The sequence below is a fragment of the Onychostoma macrolepis genome, chromosome 21 (assembly GCF_012432095.1).
Source record: "Onychostoma macrolepis isolate SWU-2019 chromosome 21, ASM1243209v1, whole genome shotgun sequence".
NCBI lineage: Eukaryota > Metazoa > Chordata > Actinopteri > Cypriniformes > Cyprinidae > Onychostoma > Onychostoma macrolepis.
In genome coordinates this window covers 30,951,977-30,969,476 of record NC_081175.1, presented here as the reverse complement: position 1 = coordinate 30,969,476, position 17,500 = coordinate 30,951,977, and the positions used below count along the sequence as shown (strand labels likewise).

The 17,500-nt window shown below is 40.7% G+C and overlaps 3 protein-coding genes across 3 annotated transcripts in view; all 3 read right to left on the bottom strand.

Annotated features, from left to right (window-relative positions):
- LOC131528425 (junction-mediating and -regulatory protein-like) overlaps nt 1-9,364 on the bottom strand; it is a 29,988-nt gene extending 20,624 nt beyond the window's left edge. Inside the window, exons 1-2 of the mRNA XM_058757527.1 lie at nt 8,322-9,364; nt 1-100 (exon numbers count right to left, since the gene is read on the bottom strand). The exon at nt 1-100 is cut by the window's left edge and continues 74 nt beyond it. Of these exons, the coding sequence (XP_058613510.1) occupies nt 1-100; nt 8,322-8,864 (643 nt within the window). The 5' untranslated portion in view covers nt 8,865-9,364. The remainder of the gene's footprint in view (nt 101-8,321) is intronic.
- A 1,408-nt stretch (nt 9,365-10,772) lies between these two features.
- Nucleotides 10,773-12,013, bottom strand: LOC131528412 (junction-mediating and -regulatory protein-like). Its single transcript, XM_058757491.1, has one exon. It carries the CDS (start codon nt 11,343-11,345, stop codon nt 10,773-10,775), a length of 573 nt encoding a protein of 190 aa, XP_058613474.1. The 5' UTR covers nt 11,346-12,013.
- A 3,492-nt stretch (nt 12,014-15,505) lies between these two features.
- bhmt (betaine-homocysteine methyltransferase) overlaps nt 15,506-17,500 on the bottom strand; it is a 7,629-nt gene continuing 5,634 nt past the window's right edge. The window contains exons 7-8 of the mRNA XM_058757529.1: nt 17,137-17,365; nt 15,506-15,990 (exon numbers count right to left, since the gene is read on the bottom strand). Of these exons, the coding sequence (XP_058613512.1) occupies nt 15,810-15,990; nt 17,137-17,365 (410 nt within the window). The 3' untranslated portion in view covers nt 15,506-15,809. The remainder of the gene's footprint in view (nt 15,991-17,136; nt 17,366-17,500) is intronic.

The window sequence follows — 17,500 nt, the reverse complement described above, 5'->3', positions numbered from 1 at the left end:
CGGTCGTGGCCTCCACCAGATCTCCATACGCCTCGTCCTGCTCCGCATACAACTGCAGCAGCTCCACCATCCGCTCCACGCCGCGCTGCTTCTCCAGCAGCTGCACACACACACGTCACATGACAATAACAACACACGTGTCACACACTGACCGATGTCTGTACATCTCGGATGTTCATTTACACGCCAGCAGCTCATGAGTGTGTTTTCAGAGTCTCAGTTCACAGTAAACGATCCACACGAGCTCCATCTGCATCAGCTGTGAGTTTGAGTCACACAATCTCCACAAACTCTGATCAACTGAAAAGAAGCTTTAAGGGTTCAGGTGCAGTAACTGATTTCAGAGAAACGCGGTTGGTATTTGAAATCACTAAAACAAACACGCCCCACCTCAAAGAATCCCCCCGTCTTAATAGCTCCGCCCTCAAATTCACACACATGCTATGCAACACAGGCACCTCCCCCATCCTGAGTGGACACGCCCCTTACTGCTGATTGGATAGAAGTGTTTTGTGCTTGGTCTGATCCACCTTCAACAGCGCCTCTCAGAAATCACTTACTGCACCTTTAGTGCTTGAAAATGTAGAAACTAAGGCAGCTATAAACAATAGTACAACAAAAATTGATAATGTTATTTTTCTTAAATACTAATTTTATTATTTTTATTATAATTTTTATAACTGAGTTTGGCCAAATTGTTTAGGCCTACAGACAAGCACATTTTAAATTGCAATCACAATTTTTAATCAGAAAAAAATTAAATACTCACAATACACAACACAATGCACAGCCATTGTGATTGAGCGAGAACCAGGGTTATTATCGTTAATAAATAAATAAAACTATCATAAACATTTCTGTTAACTGATATAAAGCTTAAATAAAATATGAATATTAAATGAAAAACAAACTAAATGAAAATTTGACATTTTGCCTTGGCAACTGAAACAGTTCAAGTTAAAGCTTTAGCTAAAAAAAGCTAAAATGACTCACTAGAAATAAATAAAAACTAGTGCTGTTAAACAATTAATCGCATCCAAAATAAACGTTTTTATTTACATAATGTGTGTGTGTGTGTGTGTATTTATATATACACACAGTACACACATATATTATGTAAACAAAAATTTATTTTGGATGCAATTAGTCGCGATTAATCGTTTGACAGCACTAAAAAACTAAAACGGAACTAAAGCTAAAACTGAAATAAGATGAAAGTAAACTTAAATCATTACTAAAAAAAAAGTCATAACTTAAAAAAACAAGAAAAATGCAAAAACTACTACAAAATTTTAAAAAGCACATATGCTTACATAATAACATTAGGTTATAGATGAATTATTAGGGAGTGAAATAAGACGGATCCTGTTCTCGAGAGAAAACAGTTCGAGTCACATCAGATCAGTGCAGTGCGCTCAGATCTTCATCACACACACACACACACACACACACACACACACACACTGGAGTTTGTGCGGTCAGTAAAGGACTGTGTTTGTGCTCGGTGAATGTTGAGCTGTGTTCGCTGATGAATGGACTGTCTGTGAGTCTGAGTGTAACTCAAACACTGCTCCATTCATCAGCAACACTGAGCCTCTGTTCACCTTGACGACCGTCGCCGTGGAGACGAGCTGCTGTTGTTCAGGTACAAACACACCTGCTGTAACGGACCATCTCTGATTTGAATGCACACCTGCTGATGCTTTCACGTCTATTGTTGCTGTAAATATTATTTGCATCTGGTCACATGACTCGCGTCACACGCTCAGTTCCAGCGCGCTGAATGAGTTTGAGTTAAAGCTTCTAATGAAGTTACACTGTTCAAAAGTTTGAGGTTGCTGAGATTTTTGCTGAGATGCTGATTTTTATTTTGAAAGAATCTCTTCTGCTCACCAAGGCTGCATTTATTTGATTAAAAATACAGTAAAAATTGTGAAATATTATTCTAATGTAAAACAGCTGTTTTCTATGTGAATATGTGCTAAACTGTAATTTATTTCTGTGATGCGCAGCTGTATTTTCAGCATCATTACTCCAGTCTTCAGCGTCACATGATCTTCAGAAATCATTCTAATATGCTGATTTGCTGCTCAACAAACATTTCTGATTATTATCAATGTTTATAAACAGTTGTGCTGCACAATATTTTTGTGGAAACTGTGATGCATTTTATTTTTCAGGATTCACAGATGAATAGAAAGTTCAAAAGAACAGCATTTATTTGAAATAGAAATCTTTTGTAACGTTATAAATGTCTTTACTGGCACTTTTGATCAATTTAAAGCGTCCTTGATGAATTAAAGTATTAATTTCTTATTAAAAAAATATTTGTCTATTGGCAAGTGTAAGTTTGGACAGAGAGGATTTTAACTGATGATGATGATGAAGGGCTGTGTGTGCAGGAATACAGTCACAGGACGCTTCTAGTGTTGGTTTTCTCTCACTCCATCCATGCTGGAAAACCCCTCAAGCTGTGACATCACATCCTGTTTCCTCTCTCCTGTTTTTGGCACAGGATACGCGAGTCACTGTGTAAAACGTCCTGATTGGCTGACAGCAGTGTCATGTGACTCTTCCATGGGAATCGCTTCTACATCTTCATCGGGCTGTGTGTGTGTGTGTGTGTGAGAGAGAGTGTTTAATGGCTTGTGTCTCCAGTATTTATGACACATTGACACATATGTATGATGAAGTGTGAATGAGCAACATCCCACACACACAAAGGCTCAATAAACAAACACATGCAGCAGTGTTTCACCTGCACCACCCATCAGGAAATCACACCAGGCACTGCTGACCTTTGACCCACTGACTGCAGAACCCATCATAAACACACACTAGATAACAGCTGTCTGAACACTCATCTGCCCTGCTGAGCTGAAGCAGACCGACTCACCGGCCAATGAGAGCTCATACTGTCACACACAGCAGACACACACACACACACATCAGCGTCTACAGCACACGTAGCCTGACCGTGACCGCAGACACTCACACACACTTGAACTTTGAGAACCAACAACACTGGAGCCCATTGACTTCCATTATATGGACAGAAAACACTGAGACATTTATCACAATATCTCCTTTTGTGTTCCACTGAATAGAGAAAGTCATACAGGTTTGTGTGTGTGTGTGTGTGTGTGTGTGTGTGTCGCTGTTTGAGTCTTGTTTACAGTCAGACTTCCTGCTGAGTGGTTGACTTTGGACACATGCAGTTTAACACGGAGATAAACAGCGCTTTGAGACGTAGAAACAAACATTCGGTTTGACTTAAATTTGGGAAAAACAAAAATGGATTTTTCATAGGATCCTGAAAATGTAATTTTTGTTAAACTTTTAATTAATTGTTTCACAATTTCAAATAATTAGGCTTGCTATTTAATTATTAAATCAACATTTAAATAAAAATAAAATTTTTATCTTTTGAATAGATTCCAGAAAAAAAGTCAATTGAAATTTAGGTAAAAAATGAATTTGGGAGAAAATAAAACATTAATATAATATAGAATATAATAGTGTAATATACCCCTCTGTGCTAACACAAGCTAATCATCACTGGACAAACACAAACTTCTCTGATCCGCTCACGAAAACAAATCAGGGCAAAATCGTGCTTAAAATGTGCCTGTTTGTAGGTTTGCACAATTTTGGCCAGAATTTTGAGAAAAATTATTTTTATTTTACACTATAAATGTAAAATTACAATATAATATTAATGGCTGTCTTAATTTAAAATGTTAAACCATCAAACTTTTATTCTGACAGAAAACCGCAGAAGCGTGCGCTCCTTAAAGCTTCTCTTCTGTGGATCAGCGCTTCTTATTACACGTTTATGAAGATGTTTAGCTCATGTTTTGTTCCCAGACGCACATTAAAGCGACTCGGAGAGCTGAAACATCACGAGCTGCTGGTGTGTAAATGAACACAGTGCCACGCTTCACTCTGAAACAGCGCAGATGCTGAACTAAATCACAGGATTTGTGATCTGATAATCACCACATAAAGCCGTTTCTCGATTTGGGGTTTATTTTGGTTAATCATGCAGGACGAATCACTCTAAACAGACACTTCAACACACCGCACAAACCACATTCACTCATGTTCACACACACGGTCACACAACACTAGCTGTGTTTATCATCTGAACTGACTGTGAGTGTGTTTCTGCTTCTTGACAGTAAACGACACTCGCTGGGATGTTTGTGTCTGACGATATTCACTCGTTTATAACGGAGTGTGTGAGTGAGTGTGTGTGTGTAAATATCTGTGTGTAATACGTACGTGTGTGTTTGTGTATATATGTGTGTGTGTGTGTGTGTGTGTGTGTATTAGGGGTGAGCGATATGAGCTAAAATTCATATCACAATATTTTCCAATGTCCAGACGATATCGATAATATATTGTGATATGAGGAAAAAAAAAAAGAAAATTGGAATCACATTTTAGTAGACCTTACAGGCTTTCTTTCTACAGGCAATCTTTGTCTGTCCATCCAATGAATCCATGAATATGTAGCGGTATCCACGGTACGGCTGTGCGATAGGACGATATACATCAGATGGACGAAATAAAAAGTCTATCGTTTCATATTATGTTCTATCGTTTATTTCGTGGTGTCGCAAAATACATTGTTTACGGTAATACTTTTTAATAATTTGGATGACTGAGATCTTTACACAGCACCACGGGGCGTGAAGCGGAGACAGAACCAGAACAAAACGAGGAGCTCGTTCCTAAACGAGGGACTGCATCTGTAGCATGGACACGTGTTTTTAAGCACTGCAGTTTTAAAACAACCGATTTTAAGCCGTTGAAACACAAACAACAGAGATATATGCGTTCGCCGTCTCGGTTTCTGTGAGAGGACCGCGCATTTTTATTTTTATTTTTTGCCGCTTTATTGGCTTTGAAACGATTACATTGTAGGAAACTTTTTCCTCGTCGAAGCAGGGACCAGGAGATGTTGGGATATCTTTCATACAGAAGTTACTCTTTATTGAGATCTCGCTGTGCGTCGCTGTATTCATCCAAGTCTAACTAAAGCAGTGATACATTGTAGTTTATATACATTTAGGGGGCAGTGCTTAGGAGACAAAGCAACTGGGTGACGACCTTAAACAAAGCATGCAAATGAAGTATTCAGGTATAACAACCTGCCCCATTTAACCACTCCTAATCCAATCAGCATAACTGCCCAAAGACTGAGGCAGGGGCCCTTAGAGCCATTACAAACAAAAGCTGAGAGTCTCCAAGAGTGGCTCATTTGACTTACAATAAGAGAACAGGAACCTCTACAAACTTTGTTTAACAGAATCGTTCATCTGATGTCATCATCTTCACCATAAACGCTAAATACAATGTATATAACTTCTTCAGTTTATATACTGTTACATTGGAACCTAGATTTAACATTTTACAAATTCATAATCCAACCACATACTGTAAACACACTTGTGCGTCAGAATCCCCATCTTCGCAAGTATCCTCATAAAGACAGTGATTTAGGTCTAAAGAGAGAGGAAACAGCTGAAGGAGGAAACGCATATGTAACATTATATTGGATCCGGACTTCGGTCTTAAAGGGGAAGCTGTCCAATATTCGTTCTGTCTGCCATTCATATTAATCAGAGCACATTGCTAGAAAATCTCTCACTGCTCTTGACTAAATCACTTTTGTAACTTTAATAATAATTAAAAAAAAGTTTAAAAAAAAGATTTATTTATATATATATATATATATATATATATATGTATAGAATCTACACATAATACACGTTAATTATATCCATCATAGATGGATAGATAGATATAATTAACAGTGATTAATTAATTTACACAATGTATGTAGTGTTTCTTATTTATTGTAGTTTTTTGTAATATTGCTTGCAATTAGTTTCTTATTTCATCACTGACTGTTTATTTATCTTCAGTGATCTTGAGTTTTTTTGTCTATTTTTGGCTTGTATTAGTTTGATATTGACATTGGTGACAAGGATTATGAAAATTCTATGGCATCAAAGATTTTAATATCATAAAAACCTTTTTAAAAGAAAAAAAAAGATTACTATATCGTGATATATATCATTATCGTGATATAAAATTAGTCATATCATGATATAAGATTTTGGTCATATCGCCCACCCCTAATCCACGGTATAGCAAAATCCATATCAAGGCACAACATAATACCGGTAGTCACGTTAATACCGGTATAGCGCCCACCCCTAATGTGTATATGTGTGTGTGCGTGCTTGTGTGTGTTAATTAGTGAGTTTGTGTGTGTGTGTGTGTGTGTGTGTGTCTGTGTATGTGTATGCATGTGTGTGTCTGTGTATGTGTATGCATGTGTGTGTCTGTGTTTGTTTATGCGTGTGTGTTTGTATGTGTGTGCGCGTGAGTGTGTGTGTGTGAGAGAGTGTGTATAAGAGTGTGTGTGTGTGTGTGTGTGTGTGTGAGAGAGTGTGTATAAGAATGTGTGTGTGTGTGTGTGTGTGTATAAGAATGTGTGTGTGTGTGTGTGTGAGAGAGTGTGTATAAGAATGTGTGTGTGTGTGTGTGTGTGTGTGTGTGTGTGAGTGTGTGTGTGTAATCCGCTCACACTCATTGTTCTGTCTCTGGGTCAGGTTTCGCTCTGACAGATGGTGGTTTAGGGGTTCAGTGACCCGTGTGCTGATGATCACATCTAGTGCTGCTTTACTTTACTAGGGTTAGTTCTACTGTAAGTGTTGAAGCTCCGCCCACATCACTGTAATCAATGAGTGATCTGGGTTATTAATATCTGACTGTGTTGTCGACTCATGTATCAATCAATAAGAACAAATGCCTTCAGTCTCTGAAGACTCTCAGATGACACATAGGAGTGTTTCTGTAAGGTCTTGTGTGTGTGTGTGTGTGTGAGAGAGAGGGTGTGTGTGAGTGAGTGTGTTCAGTCAGTGGGGTGATGCAGCAGTTGTTATTGTTGGTTTCATACTTTCGTGTTTAAACATATACATGTCACAGATGCATCACAGCAGGTGTCATACTGTCATTTACTGTAAACGGACACAAACACACTTCAACAAAAACATCTGAAAAGAAGTTTGTGTTTGAACCCAAACAGCAGCTCTAGTGTTGTGAATGAAGACAGTCAGTATTGTGTGTGTGTGTGTGTGTGTGTGTGTTTGCAGTTAGTGGATATATTTATTTATTTGTATAGCAGCTTTACAGAAAATCATGATGTTCATGTTTATAATATCTTAAAATCTTTATGCCTTATAGCCGCATTTATCAGATTGGAGCTGGACGATAATATAGTTACATTTAGAGATGATATAAACGATCCAGCAGTTGATATTTGCTGTATAGTTTATATCCAGCTAACAGAACTTTAGCTGACGGTTCTGTCGAACTTACAAACAAACATTGATAGATAATGTTCTCAGAACGTTAGCAATAAAACATTTATACACCGCTCATGGAATGTTTTTCTGAAACTTACTTGTTTGTCTAATTATTTAAAATGGTAATATCTACTAGTTTCCGATGGTTCAGAGAACATTCAAAAGTAATGCTCCCTTAATGTTTGCAAAATGATCAAATGGAACGTTCCTTTAACGTTCACATAACCAATAAAAAACTTTTTAAAAATGTTTCTTGATTACCTTTTTAACATTTAAACTAGATGTTTTAAACGTTCTGAGAATATTTAGAAATAACATTTTCATAGCTTTTCAGGAACATTAGCAAAACGTCCTTGGAACATTTTTACTAACTAGGAATCACCTTACACACCTGTACTGTATATAAACATCACTATATAGCTTTATATATCGAGCGGTGCCATAATAGATTTTGCGATGATATGAACAATCACACAGTTGAGGTTTGCTATGTGACCCTGCAGCACAAAAGCAGTCATAAGCAGCTATATTTGTAGCAATAGCCAACAATACATTGTATGGGTCAAAATTACCAATTTTTCTATTATGCCAAAAATCATTAGGATATTAAGATCATGTTCCATGAAGATATTTTGTACATTTCCTACCGTAAATATATCAAATTAGATTATTAATATGCATTGCTCAGAACTTCATTTGGACAACTTTAAAGGTGATTTTCTCAATATTTAGATTTTTTTGCTCCCTCAGATTCCAGATTTTCAAATATTGTCCGATCCTAACAAACCATACATCAATGGAAAGATTATTTATTCAGCTTTCAGATGACCTATAAATCTCAATTTCAAAAAACTGACCCTCATGACTGGTTTTGTGGGCCGGGGTCACACACACAGAGCTGTGGATCTCGGGATGATGTTGGCCGTTAATTAGTCTCACCTGCTGCAGGTGTGTCTTGGCTCTCTGGAGCGCGTCCTCGTAGCCCTTCTGCCGGAGCTCGCTCAGACTCTCGTAGTACTCCTCGGAGTCGTCGCAGTCGGGGAACAGCACCTGGGACAGGATCCTCCATCCGCAGGTGTCCAGCGCGTGCCCCAGGTACACCTGCAGCTGGAAGCAGAGCGCGTCCGCGTGGCGCGCGTTCAGCTCCGGCGCGCCGAACAGCACCGACCACACGGTCTGCTCCTCGGGGAAGGCGGGCAGACACGGCTCCAGGTCCGAGTTGACGGCGCACAGCTGCAGGTGAGCGGCGCGCAGCTCCTGGAACGAGAAGAGGCCTGCCCAGCTGGAGTCCGGCGGCGCGTCACCGAGCTCCGGCTCCGCGCTCCCGCCGCGCCGCTGCGCGGTCCGGTCGTGGCACGTGACGGCGAGCTTGCCCTCAATCTCGTTCCAGGCGACGATGAAGACGAACTTGTGCTTGTCTTTCTCCTCGAAGGCGTTGGGGCGCACCGACACCCATCCGCACTCCAGCGCGTCCTCCATCATGGATCCGGAGACTGCTCAGCAGAAGAAAGAAAGGCCAGACTAACGGACGCAAGCGAAAACCGTTAATAACACCGATTTCCCGTCTGCTTCTGTGTCCCGACGCGCGCGCGCATCGCTGCGCGTTCACACCCGCGCGCGTCGCGTCCGCCGCGAGGCGTTTTGCGCGCTGAACCGCATCTTTAACATCGCCGATGTTTCTCATCCGACGACGACTCACTGGGCACTGACGTCACACAGAGGAGGACGTAAACATCTGCACGTGGGACACGTTCGCTGCGTGATGACGACATTGGAGACGCACGGCGGTCGTCGTGGCCATAGATATGTATAGATGACCGCGGCGAGCACGTCGACGCGTCCGCCATCTTGGAACGGTCACCTCGACGTCATTCACCTCACTATTCTAATTCTATTTGATCTGTTTGTTGACTTGAGCCTCTAACACTTGCGCTCTCTATTCGTTTTCTTACTGTTTGTTTTCTTAAAAAAAGGCCTCTAACACTAGCACTCTCCTATTTTTCTATTCTTTCTACTTGTTTTCGTTTAGTTATATACAGTCAGGTCCATGTACAGTGTGTATATATGTTTCACGAGTTCACACTTACATATAATGTGGAGGGATGCTGGAAAACTCGAGGAACAGAGGGAGATCTGCTGTGTGTATATATATATATATATATATATACCTCTTGTTAATTAGGTTAATTATCTGAACATGCTCCTCCCGAACTTTCTTAATAAAACAACATATATGTGTGTGTGTGTGTGTGTGTGTGTACTGGTGTTTGTGGTTTACGGGGACACATTATACATGGGTATGACAGAGGTATTACAACATGAAGGTGGTTTATGAGGAAGCTGCCTATGTCCCCGTAAAACAAAAGGCTTAAAAAACATACTGAATGGTGTTTTTAATCTAAAAATGCCTGTAGTCTCCTGTAAGGGGTAGGTTTAGGTGTAGGGTTGGTGTAGGGATATAGCACATACAGTAAGTACAGTATAACAACCATTACGCCTATGGAGAGTCCCCGTAAACCACTAAAACAAACGTGTGTGTGTGTGTGTGTGACCCTGGAGCACAAAACCAGTCATTAGGGTCAATTTTTCAAAATTGAGATTTATACATCATCCGAATGATGGACATTCCATAGACGTAATGGTTTTATACTGTACTTACTGTATGTGCTATATCCCTACACCAACCCTACACCTAAACCTACCCCTTACAGGAGACTACAGGCATTTTTACAATTTCAAAAACCTTTGTTTACTTTGTTTACTTTGTTTACTTTATTAACTGGTTTTACAAATGAGGACGTCCCCAAAAGGGAGGTTTTTGGAGATTTTGTCAGGTTTAGCTCACTTTTGGGTACAAATTTGTCCCCAAAATATGGTTAAGTAGGTACACACACACACACACACACACACACACACACACACACACACACACAGTATATTTTGTCATTATTTTTAAGTCGCTTTGGATAAAAGCCTCTGCTAAATGTAGATGTACTATGTGTTCGCAGGATTGTGGCATCTTTGAACACTCTTTGGTTGCTCTGCTGAATGATGTCCAGTTGACCATCGCATTATGGCGGACGGCTTATGTATAGCGGCCCATAGAAACAGTTGCTAATGAGGCATCTAGGTATCTCTAGGGTCGCGGCTCAGCCAGAGATTAGGCTCGACAGTGACGGCGCTACACCGGGGCTAGGGGGCGCTATAGCCCCGGGAGAGGTTTGAATAGCCCCGGTTTAGACCTCCCCCCCCCATTTGAGATGGACCGTTTTTGGACAAAGAAGATAACCTCCGAGTAACCTCGGCGTCACGTGAGCGCAGTTCCCTGCATTAGGCTACATTTAATCCACTACACATCACTAAGATTGTCATGTGGTGTTCGTTTAATGTTTAATTTAAGTGTAAAGTATGCACAGTTCTGATTATGCACGCTCGTCTTTTGGGTCGACTTATAAAAACGTAGTTCTGGGTTTTTAGCTCGCTCAGACTCTCGTAGTACTCCTCGGAGTCGTCGCAGTCGGGGAACAGCACCTGGGACAGGATCCTCCATCCGCAGGTGTCCAGCGCGTGCCCCAGGTACACCTGCAGCTGGAAGCAGAGCGCGTCCGCGTGGCGCGCGTTCAGCTCCGGCGCGCCGAACAGCACCGACCACACGGTCTGCTCCTCGGGGAAGGCGGGCAGACACGGCTCCAGGTCCGAGTTGACGGCGCACAGCTGCAGGTGAGCGGCGCGCAGCTCCTGGAACGAGAAGAGGCCTGCCCAGCTGGAGTCCGGCGGCGCGTCACCGAGCTCCGGCTCCGCGCTCCCGCCGCGCCGCTGCGCGGTCCGGTCGTGGCACGTGACGGCGAGCTTGCCCTCAATCTCGTTCCAGGCGACGATGAAGACGAACTTGTGCTTGTCTTTCTCCTCGAAGGCGTTGGGGCGCACCGACACCCATCCGCACTCCAGCGCGTCCTCCATCATGGATCCGGAGACTGCTCAGCAGAAGAAAGAAAGGCCAGACTAACGGACGCAAGCGAAAACCGTTAATAACACCGATTTCCCGTCTGCTTCTGTGTCCCGACGCGCGCGCGCATCGCTGCGCGTTCACACCCGCGCGCGTCGCGTCCGCCGCGAGGCGTTTTGCGCGCTGAACCGCATCTTTAACATCGCCGATGTTTCTCATCCGACGACGACTCACTGGGCACTGACGTCACACAGAGGAGGACGTAAACATCTGCACGTGGGACACGTTCGCTGCGTGATGACGACATTGGAGACGCACGGCGGTCGTCGTGGCCATAGATATGTATAGATGACCGCGGCGAGCACGTCGACGCGTCCGCCATCTTGGAACGGTCACCTCGACGTCATTCACCTCACTATTCTAATTCTATTTGATCTGTTTGTTGACTTGAGCCTCTAACACTTGCGCTCTCTATTCGTTTTCTTACTGTTTGTTTTCTTAAAAAAAGGCCTCTAACACTAGCATTCTCCTATTTTTCTATTCTTTCTACTTGTTTTCGTTTAGTTATATACAGTCAGGTCCATGTACAGTGTGTATATATGTTTCACGAGTTCACACTTACATATAATGTGGAGGGATGCTGGAAAACTCGAGGAACAGAGGGAGATCTGCTGTGTGTATATATATATATACCTCTTGTTAATTAGGTTAATTATCTGAACATGCTCCTCCCGAACTTTCTTAATAAAACAACATATATGTGTGTGTGTGTGTGTGTGTGTGTGTGTGTGTGTACTGGTGTTTGTGGTTTACGGGGACACATTATACATGGGTATGACAGAGGTATTACAACATGAAGGTGGTTTATGAGGAAGCTGCCTATGTCCCCGTAAAACAAAAGGCTTAAAAACATACTGAATGGTGTTTTTAATCTAAAAATGCCTGTAGTCTCCTGTAAGGGTAGGTTTAGGTGTAGGGTTGGTGTGGGACAATAGCACATACAGTAAGTACAGTATAACAACCATTACGCCTATGGAGAGTCCCCGTAAACCACTAAAACAAACGTGTGTGTGTGTGTGTGTGACCCTGGAGCACAAAACCAGTCATTAGGGTCAATTTTTCAAAATTGAGATTTATACATCATCCGAATGATGGACATTCCATAGACGTAATGGTTTTTATACTGTACTTACTGTATGTGCTATATCCCTACACCAACCCTACACCTAAACCTACCCCTTACAGGAGACTACAGGCATTTTTACAATTTCAAAAAACCTTTGTTTACTTTATTTTTAAACTGGTTTTACAAATGAGGACGTCCCCAAAAGGGAGGTTTTTGGAGATTTTGTCAGGTTTAGCTCACTTTTGGGTACAAATTTGTCCCCAAAATATGGTTAAGTAGGTACACACACACACACTCACACACACACACACACACACACACACACACACAGTATATTTTGTCATTATTTTTAAGTCGCTTTGGATAAAAGCCTCTGCTAAATGTAGATGTACTATGTGTTCGCAGGATTGTGGCATCTTTGAACACTCTTTGGTTGCTCTGCTGAATGATGTCCAGTTGACCATCGCATTATGGCGGACGGCTTATGTATAGCGGCCCATAGAAACAGTTGCTAATGAGGCATCTAGGTATCTCTAGGGTCGCGGCTCAGCCAGAGATTAGGCTCGACAGTGACGGCGCTACACCGGGGCTAGGGGGCGCTATAGCCCCGGGAGAGGTTTGAATAGCCCCGGTTTAGACCTCCCCCCCCCATTTGAGATGGACCGTTTTTTGGACAAAGAAGATAACCTCCGAGTAACCTCGGCGTCACGTGAGCGCAGTTCCCTGCATTAGGCTACATTTAATCCACTACACATCACTAAGATTGTCATGTGGTGTTCGTTTAATGTTTAATTTAAGTGTAAAGTATGCACAGTTCTGATTATGCACGCTCGTCTTTTGGGTCGACTTATAAAAACGTAGTTCTGGGTTTTTTAGCTTGTTTGCGGCACACCTCGTCACTCAGCAGCTGTTAGACATTGTTCTGTTTTTTGTTATAAATCAGAAATGACGAGGAGGCAGCTTCCCGAAACACCGGTGTGGGCGTGGCCTAAAGCGCTCTGGCTCGTCACGTGACCCTTCACACTCATGAATAATGAATGATTCCAAATTACATGATCCATTACATTACATAATTTAAGTAATATAAATCAGACTATTTTGAGATTACTTTTGATCTATCTCGTTTTTCACATTGATTTAAATAAGATAATCTTGTACCATATTGATATAGAAATACAAAGAGTAAGAAAATATATCCAGTTTGTTGTTATCAACAACATGAAGTGCATTAAACATTATATTATGTCAAGTTTTCCCAAACTGGGTTTGTGAAGGAACTGCAGGGGGTTTATGAGTTTAATGAAAAGCTAATAATTAAATCATAAAAATGGTTAAATTGAAACAAATCATTTTAAAATGAATCGAAATAAAACACTTACTGAAATATTTAATTTGTTTACCTGCATGTCATGTGACCATAACTAACACCAGAGAGCCAATGAACATGCAAATGTGATACCTCATTATTAAAATATTTATTCTTCAAATAAAAATATATGAGCTGAAAGAAGATCAGATGACAAAAAGTTGGTGAATTTGTGCATTTTAATAGTGATAATTAAAATAAAAATGAATGTGTTCATCAGTAGTTGATGCAATATTGAAACATTTCTTAAACCTGAAATGATTTTTGTAAATCAGCAGCCAAATGCGGTGTAGCACCGGACTAATGACCGATCTCTGAGTGAATCTCCACAAAACTGAAGATTTACAAGCTGTAGGATATTATAGAAAGGAACATTTAAAATATGAAATATGAATAATTCATTCCTATTGTGGATATAATATGTAATCCAGATTATATGTAATGAGTTACTGCCCAGCTCTGCTGCCTACATATTTTCCTTGGCGCTATTTTTAAACAGAGCTCATATTATGTTATTAATGCTGTATTCATGAGTTATGAGCTACACTTTCACATTCATGACACGAACCCAGCTAACAGGGAACGCGCTGAGCACTTTAGCTCATGTTCTGGCAATGTTCTCTCAACGTTATCAGCAAACGTTTCCCAGTAATGTTAATAGAACATTCAAAAGTTTTCTGGTCTTTAAATAATGCGTACGCTAAAGCTTATACATCCTGCATGGAACGTTTTTCCCTGAAACAAGTTATTTGAATGTTCATGTTTAATAACTTGAATCTCATGTTTAAAAAATAAATAAATAAATAAAAAATGTATGTCACTACTTATTTCAAATTGTTCAGAGAACATTAAAAAGTAACGTTGCCATAGTGTTTGCACAATTATGAAATGGAATGTTCCCTCAATTTTTGTATAAACAAAAACAAAAAAGTTTTTATTTAGCCATGTTTTTTCTTGGTCATCTCTTAACATTATTATATTTTTTTAATGTTCAGAGATTCAGAAATAACATTTTACTAACATTTACATTTATGCATTTAGCAGACGCTTTTATCCACAGCGACTTACAAAAGAGAAACAAAGCAATGTGTGAACCTGATGGAAACGTTAGCAGAACATATTTTTAATTGTTTAATCTTATTAACATTTATTAGTTATGTAACAATACCTCACCTCTTCTTACTGCATACCCTGTTAATTCTATTTGCATATAGCGCACGAGTGTGTGTGTGTGTGTGTGTGTGTGTGTGTGTGTGTGTGTGAATCAGTGTGTGTGTGTGTGTGTGTGTGTGTGTGTGTGTGTGTGTGAATCTGTGTGTGTGTGTGTGTGTGTGTGTGAATCAGTGTGTGTGTGTGTGTGTGTGTGTGAATCAGTGTGTGTGTGTGTGTGTGTGTGTGTGTGAATCAGTGTGTGTGTGTGTGTGTGTGTGTGTGTGTGTGTGTGTGTGTGTGTGTGTGTGTGTGTGTGTGTGTGTGTGTGAATCAGTGTGTGTGTGTGTGTGTGTGTGTGTGTGTGTGTGTGTGAATCAGTGTGTGTGTGTGTGTGTGTGTGTGTGAATCAGTGTGTGTGTGTGTGTGTGTGTGTGTGTGTGCAAACCTCTTTCTAGCTCTGATTCTCATAACCGTGTGTTCAATGATTGAAATGCCATTCATGTATGAAATAACTCCAGGACAAAGAGAGCGACTGAGTTTTATGAGTTTTATTGAGCATCAGGAATCAGACTGGAGTGTTCTGAACATCTGGAATGAAGCTCCGGCTCAGAAAGAGCAGCGACAGTCGAATACAGAATGTCATCGTTCGCCTCTAAAGGCACAATTACACTTTAAGGGCGATTAAACTTTGATTTGGTTTCTAAAGATCTTCTGGTCCTGCTGAAGTAAACTACGCTATTCATGATATCAGCGTTTGTAAACAAGCAATAAGGAAGGAAAGAGGTAGACAGATGTGTTTCTCTCGTGTCTCTCTCTCGTGTCTCTTGAAGCAGATCTTCAGTGTTTAGCATCAGATTTCTGGAAGAGCGGGCGCAGCTGCTCCGCGGTCGTGGCCTCCCTCTGCTGCATGAGCTCGGCGTGACCTCTGGTGACCCCCCAGCCGTCAGGACTGGACATGGATGGACACAGCGGGCGACCGGACGCCGGCTTCAGCCGCTCCCAGTAATCACGACGGGCCCTAAACCACACATCAATCCACAGTCATTAGTTTCATGTCTGTCCTTGTATTGTTTAACTTGGCTAGTTGAACAACATGAAATTGCTCTTTTAATTCTTTCAAATAAATAATATAAAATTGCATAAAGTATTCTTGAACTGTCCAAAGTGTTTAAAGGGAGAAGGTTACATTAAACACATACGTTTTAATATTAGATGTTACATTTTGCTGTTGAATCCACTATTGTTTTAAACAGAATTATTCTATAGTCTACACAGTATTTAATGCAGTTGCATCAGAAGTAACTGTAATTAAATTACAGAAAAATTAAGAGTAATCCCTTACTTTATTTTTTCAAGAGAAATCTAATTAATTACTTAGTAATGCATTACACCAACACTGCAGAGTGAGGAGACAATATTTGAATATTTGAAGGAAGGTGTTTATGATATTTCTGCTATAATTATGACATAGCTGCTTGTTTTCAGCCATTTTTTTGAATGATGATATATTAAATTAATTAACCATGATTAATTTTGTGATTCCAGAAATATCAAGAACAATATTCTAGAATTTAATGAGAGGAAGAAAAGGAATTATGATTATAGTATACATTTTTATTAGTTTTTTAGATTAAAGTTTGATTATTTGAATCTTTTTATAATAATTTTCTAAATAATTAAATTAATAAATTTGGAATTTGTGTTTTGATTATTTAAATTATTTGAATACATTAATAATAATTGACTAATTAACACTTAAATTATAGTTATATAATAGTTATATATATTGTAGTACATATATACATTTATTTTTCTATTTTATAAAAATATTTTAATTGCAGTTATATTAGACTATAGTCTATTAGTCTCTTATATATAGACTTCCAGTGTATCTGAAGTGTGCAGAAGCCCTGCTGTAAGTGTCCTGGACTGGTGCTGCAGTGTTTGTGCTACGACTCTCTCTCTCTGTGTCTCTCTCTCTCTCTCTCTGTGTCTCTCTCTATGTCTCTCTCTCTCTCTCTGTGTCTCTCTCTCTCTCTCTCTGTGTCTCTCTCTATGTCTCTCTCTCTCTCTCTGTGTCTCTCTCTATGTCTCTCTCTCTCTCTCTCTCTCTCTCTCTCTCTCTCTGTGTCTCTCTCTATGTCTCTCTCTCTCTCTCTCTCACCTAGCTCGGACCCAGGGTTTGGTGTGCATCTCCAGGCCGCTGCCCCACAGGCCGTGTTTCTGAGAGGCTTCGGGCAGGAATCCTCTCTCGGTTGCCAGCTCCTCGGTCACGGCACGGATGTGGTACGGCTCGAACCCGCAGCAGCCGCCGATGTAACGGATTCCCGCCTTATAGGCCTCTCTGGCGTAATGCTGCATCTCCCAGCGCGTGAGGATCCGCGGCTCCAGAGCTGAACAACACCACAAACATCAGCTTCTCGTTCACACACATCAGGATTAAATCACAAATACACGCTTTAGTTTGTGATCATGAGAGTCAGCGGACTGTGAGGAGGCATAACACAGTTATTAACATCAGAAATCTA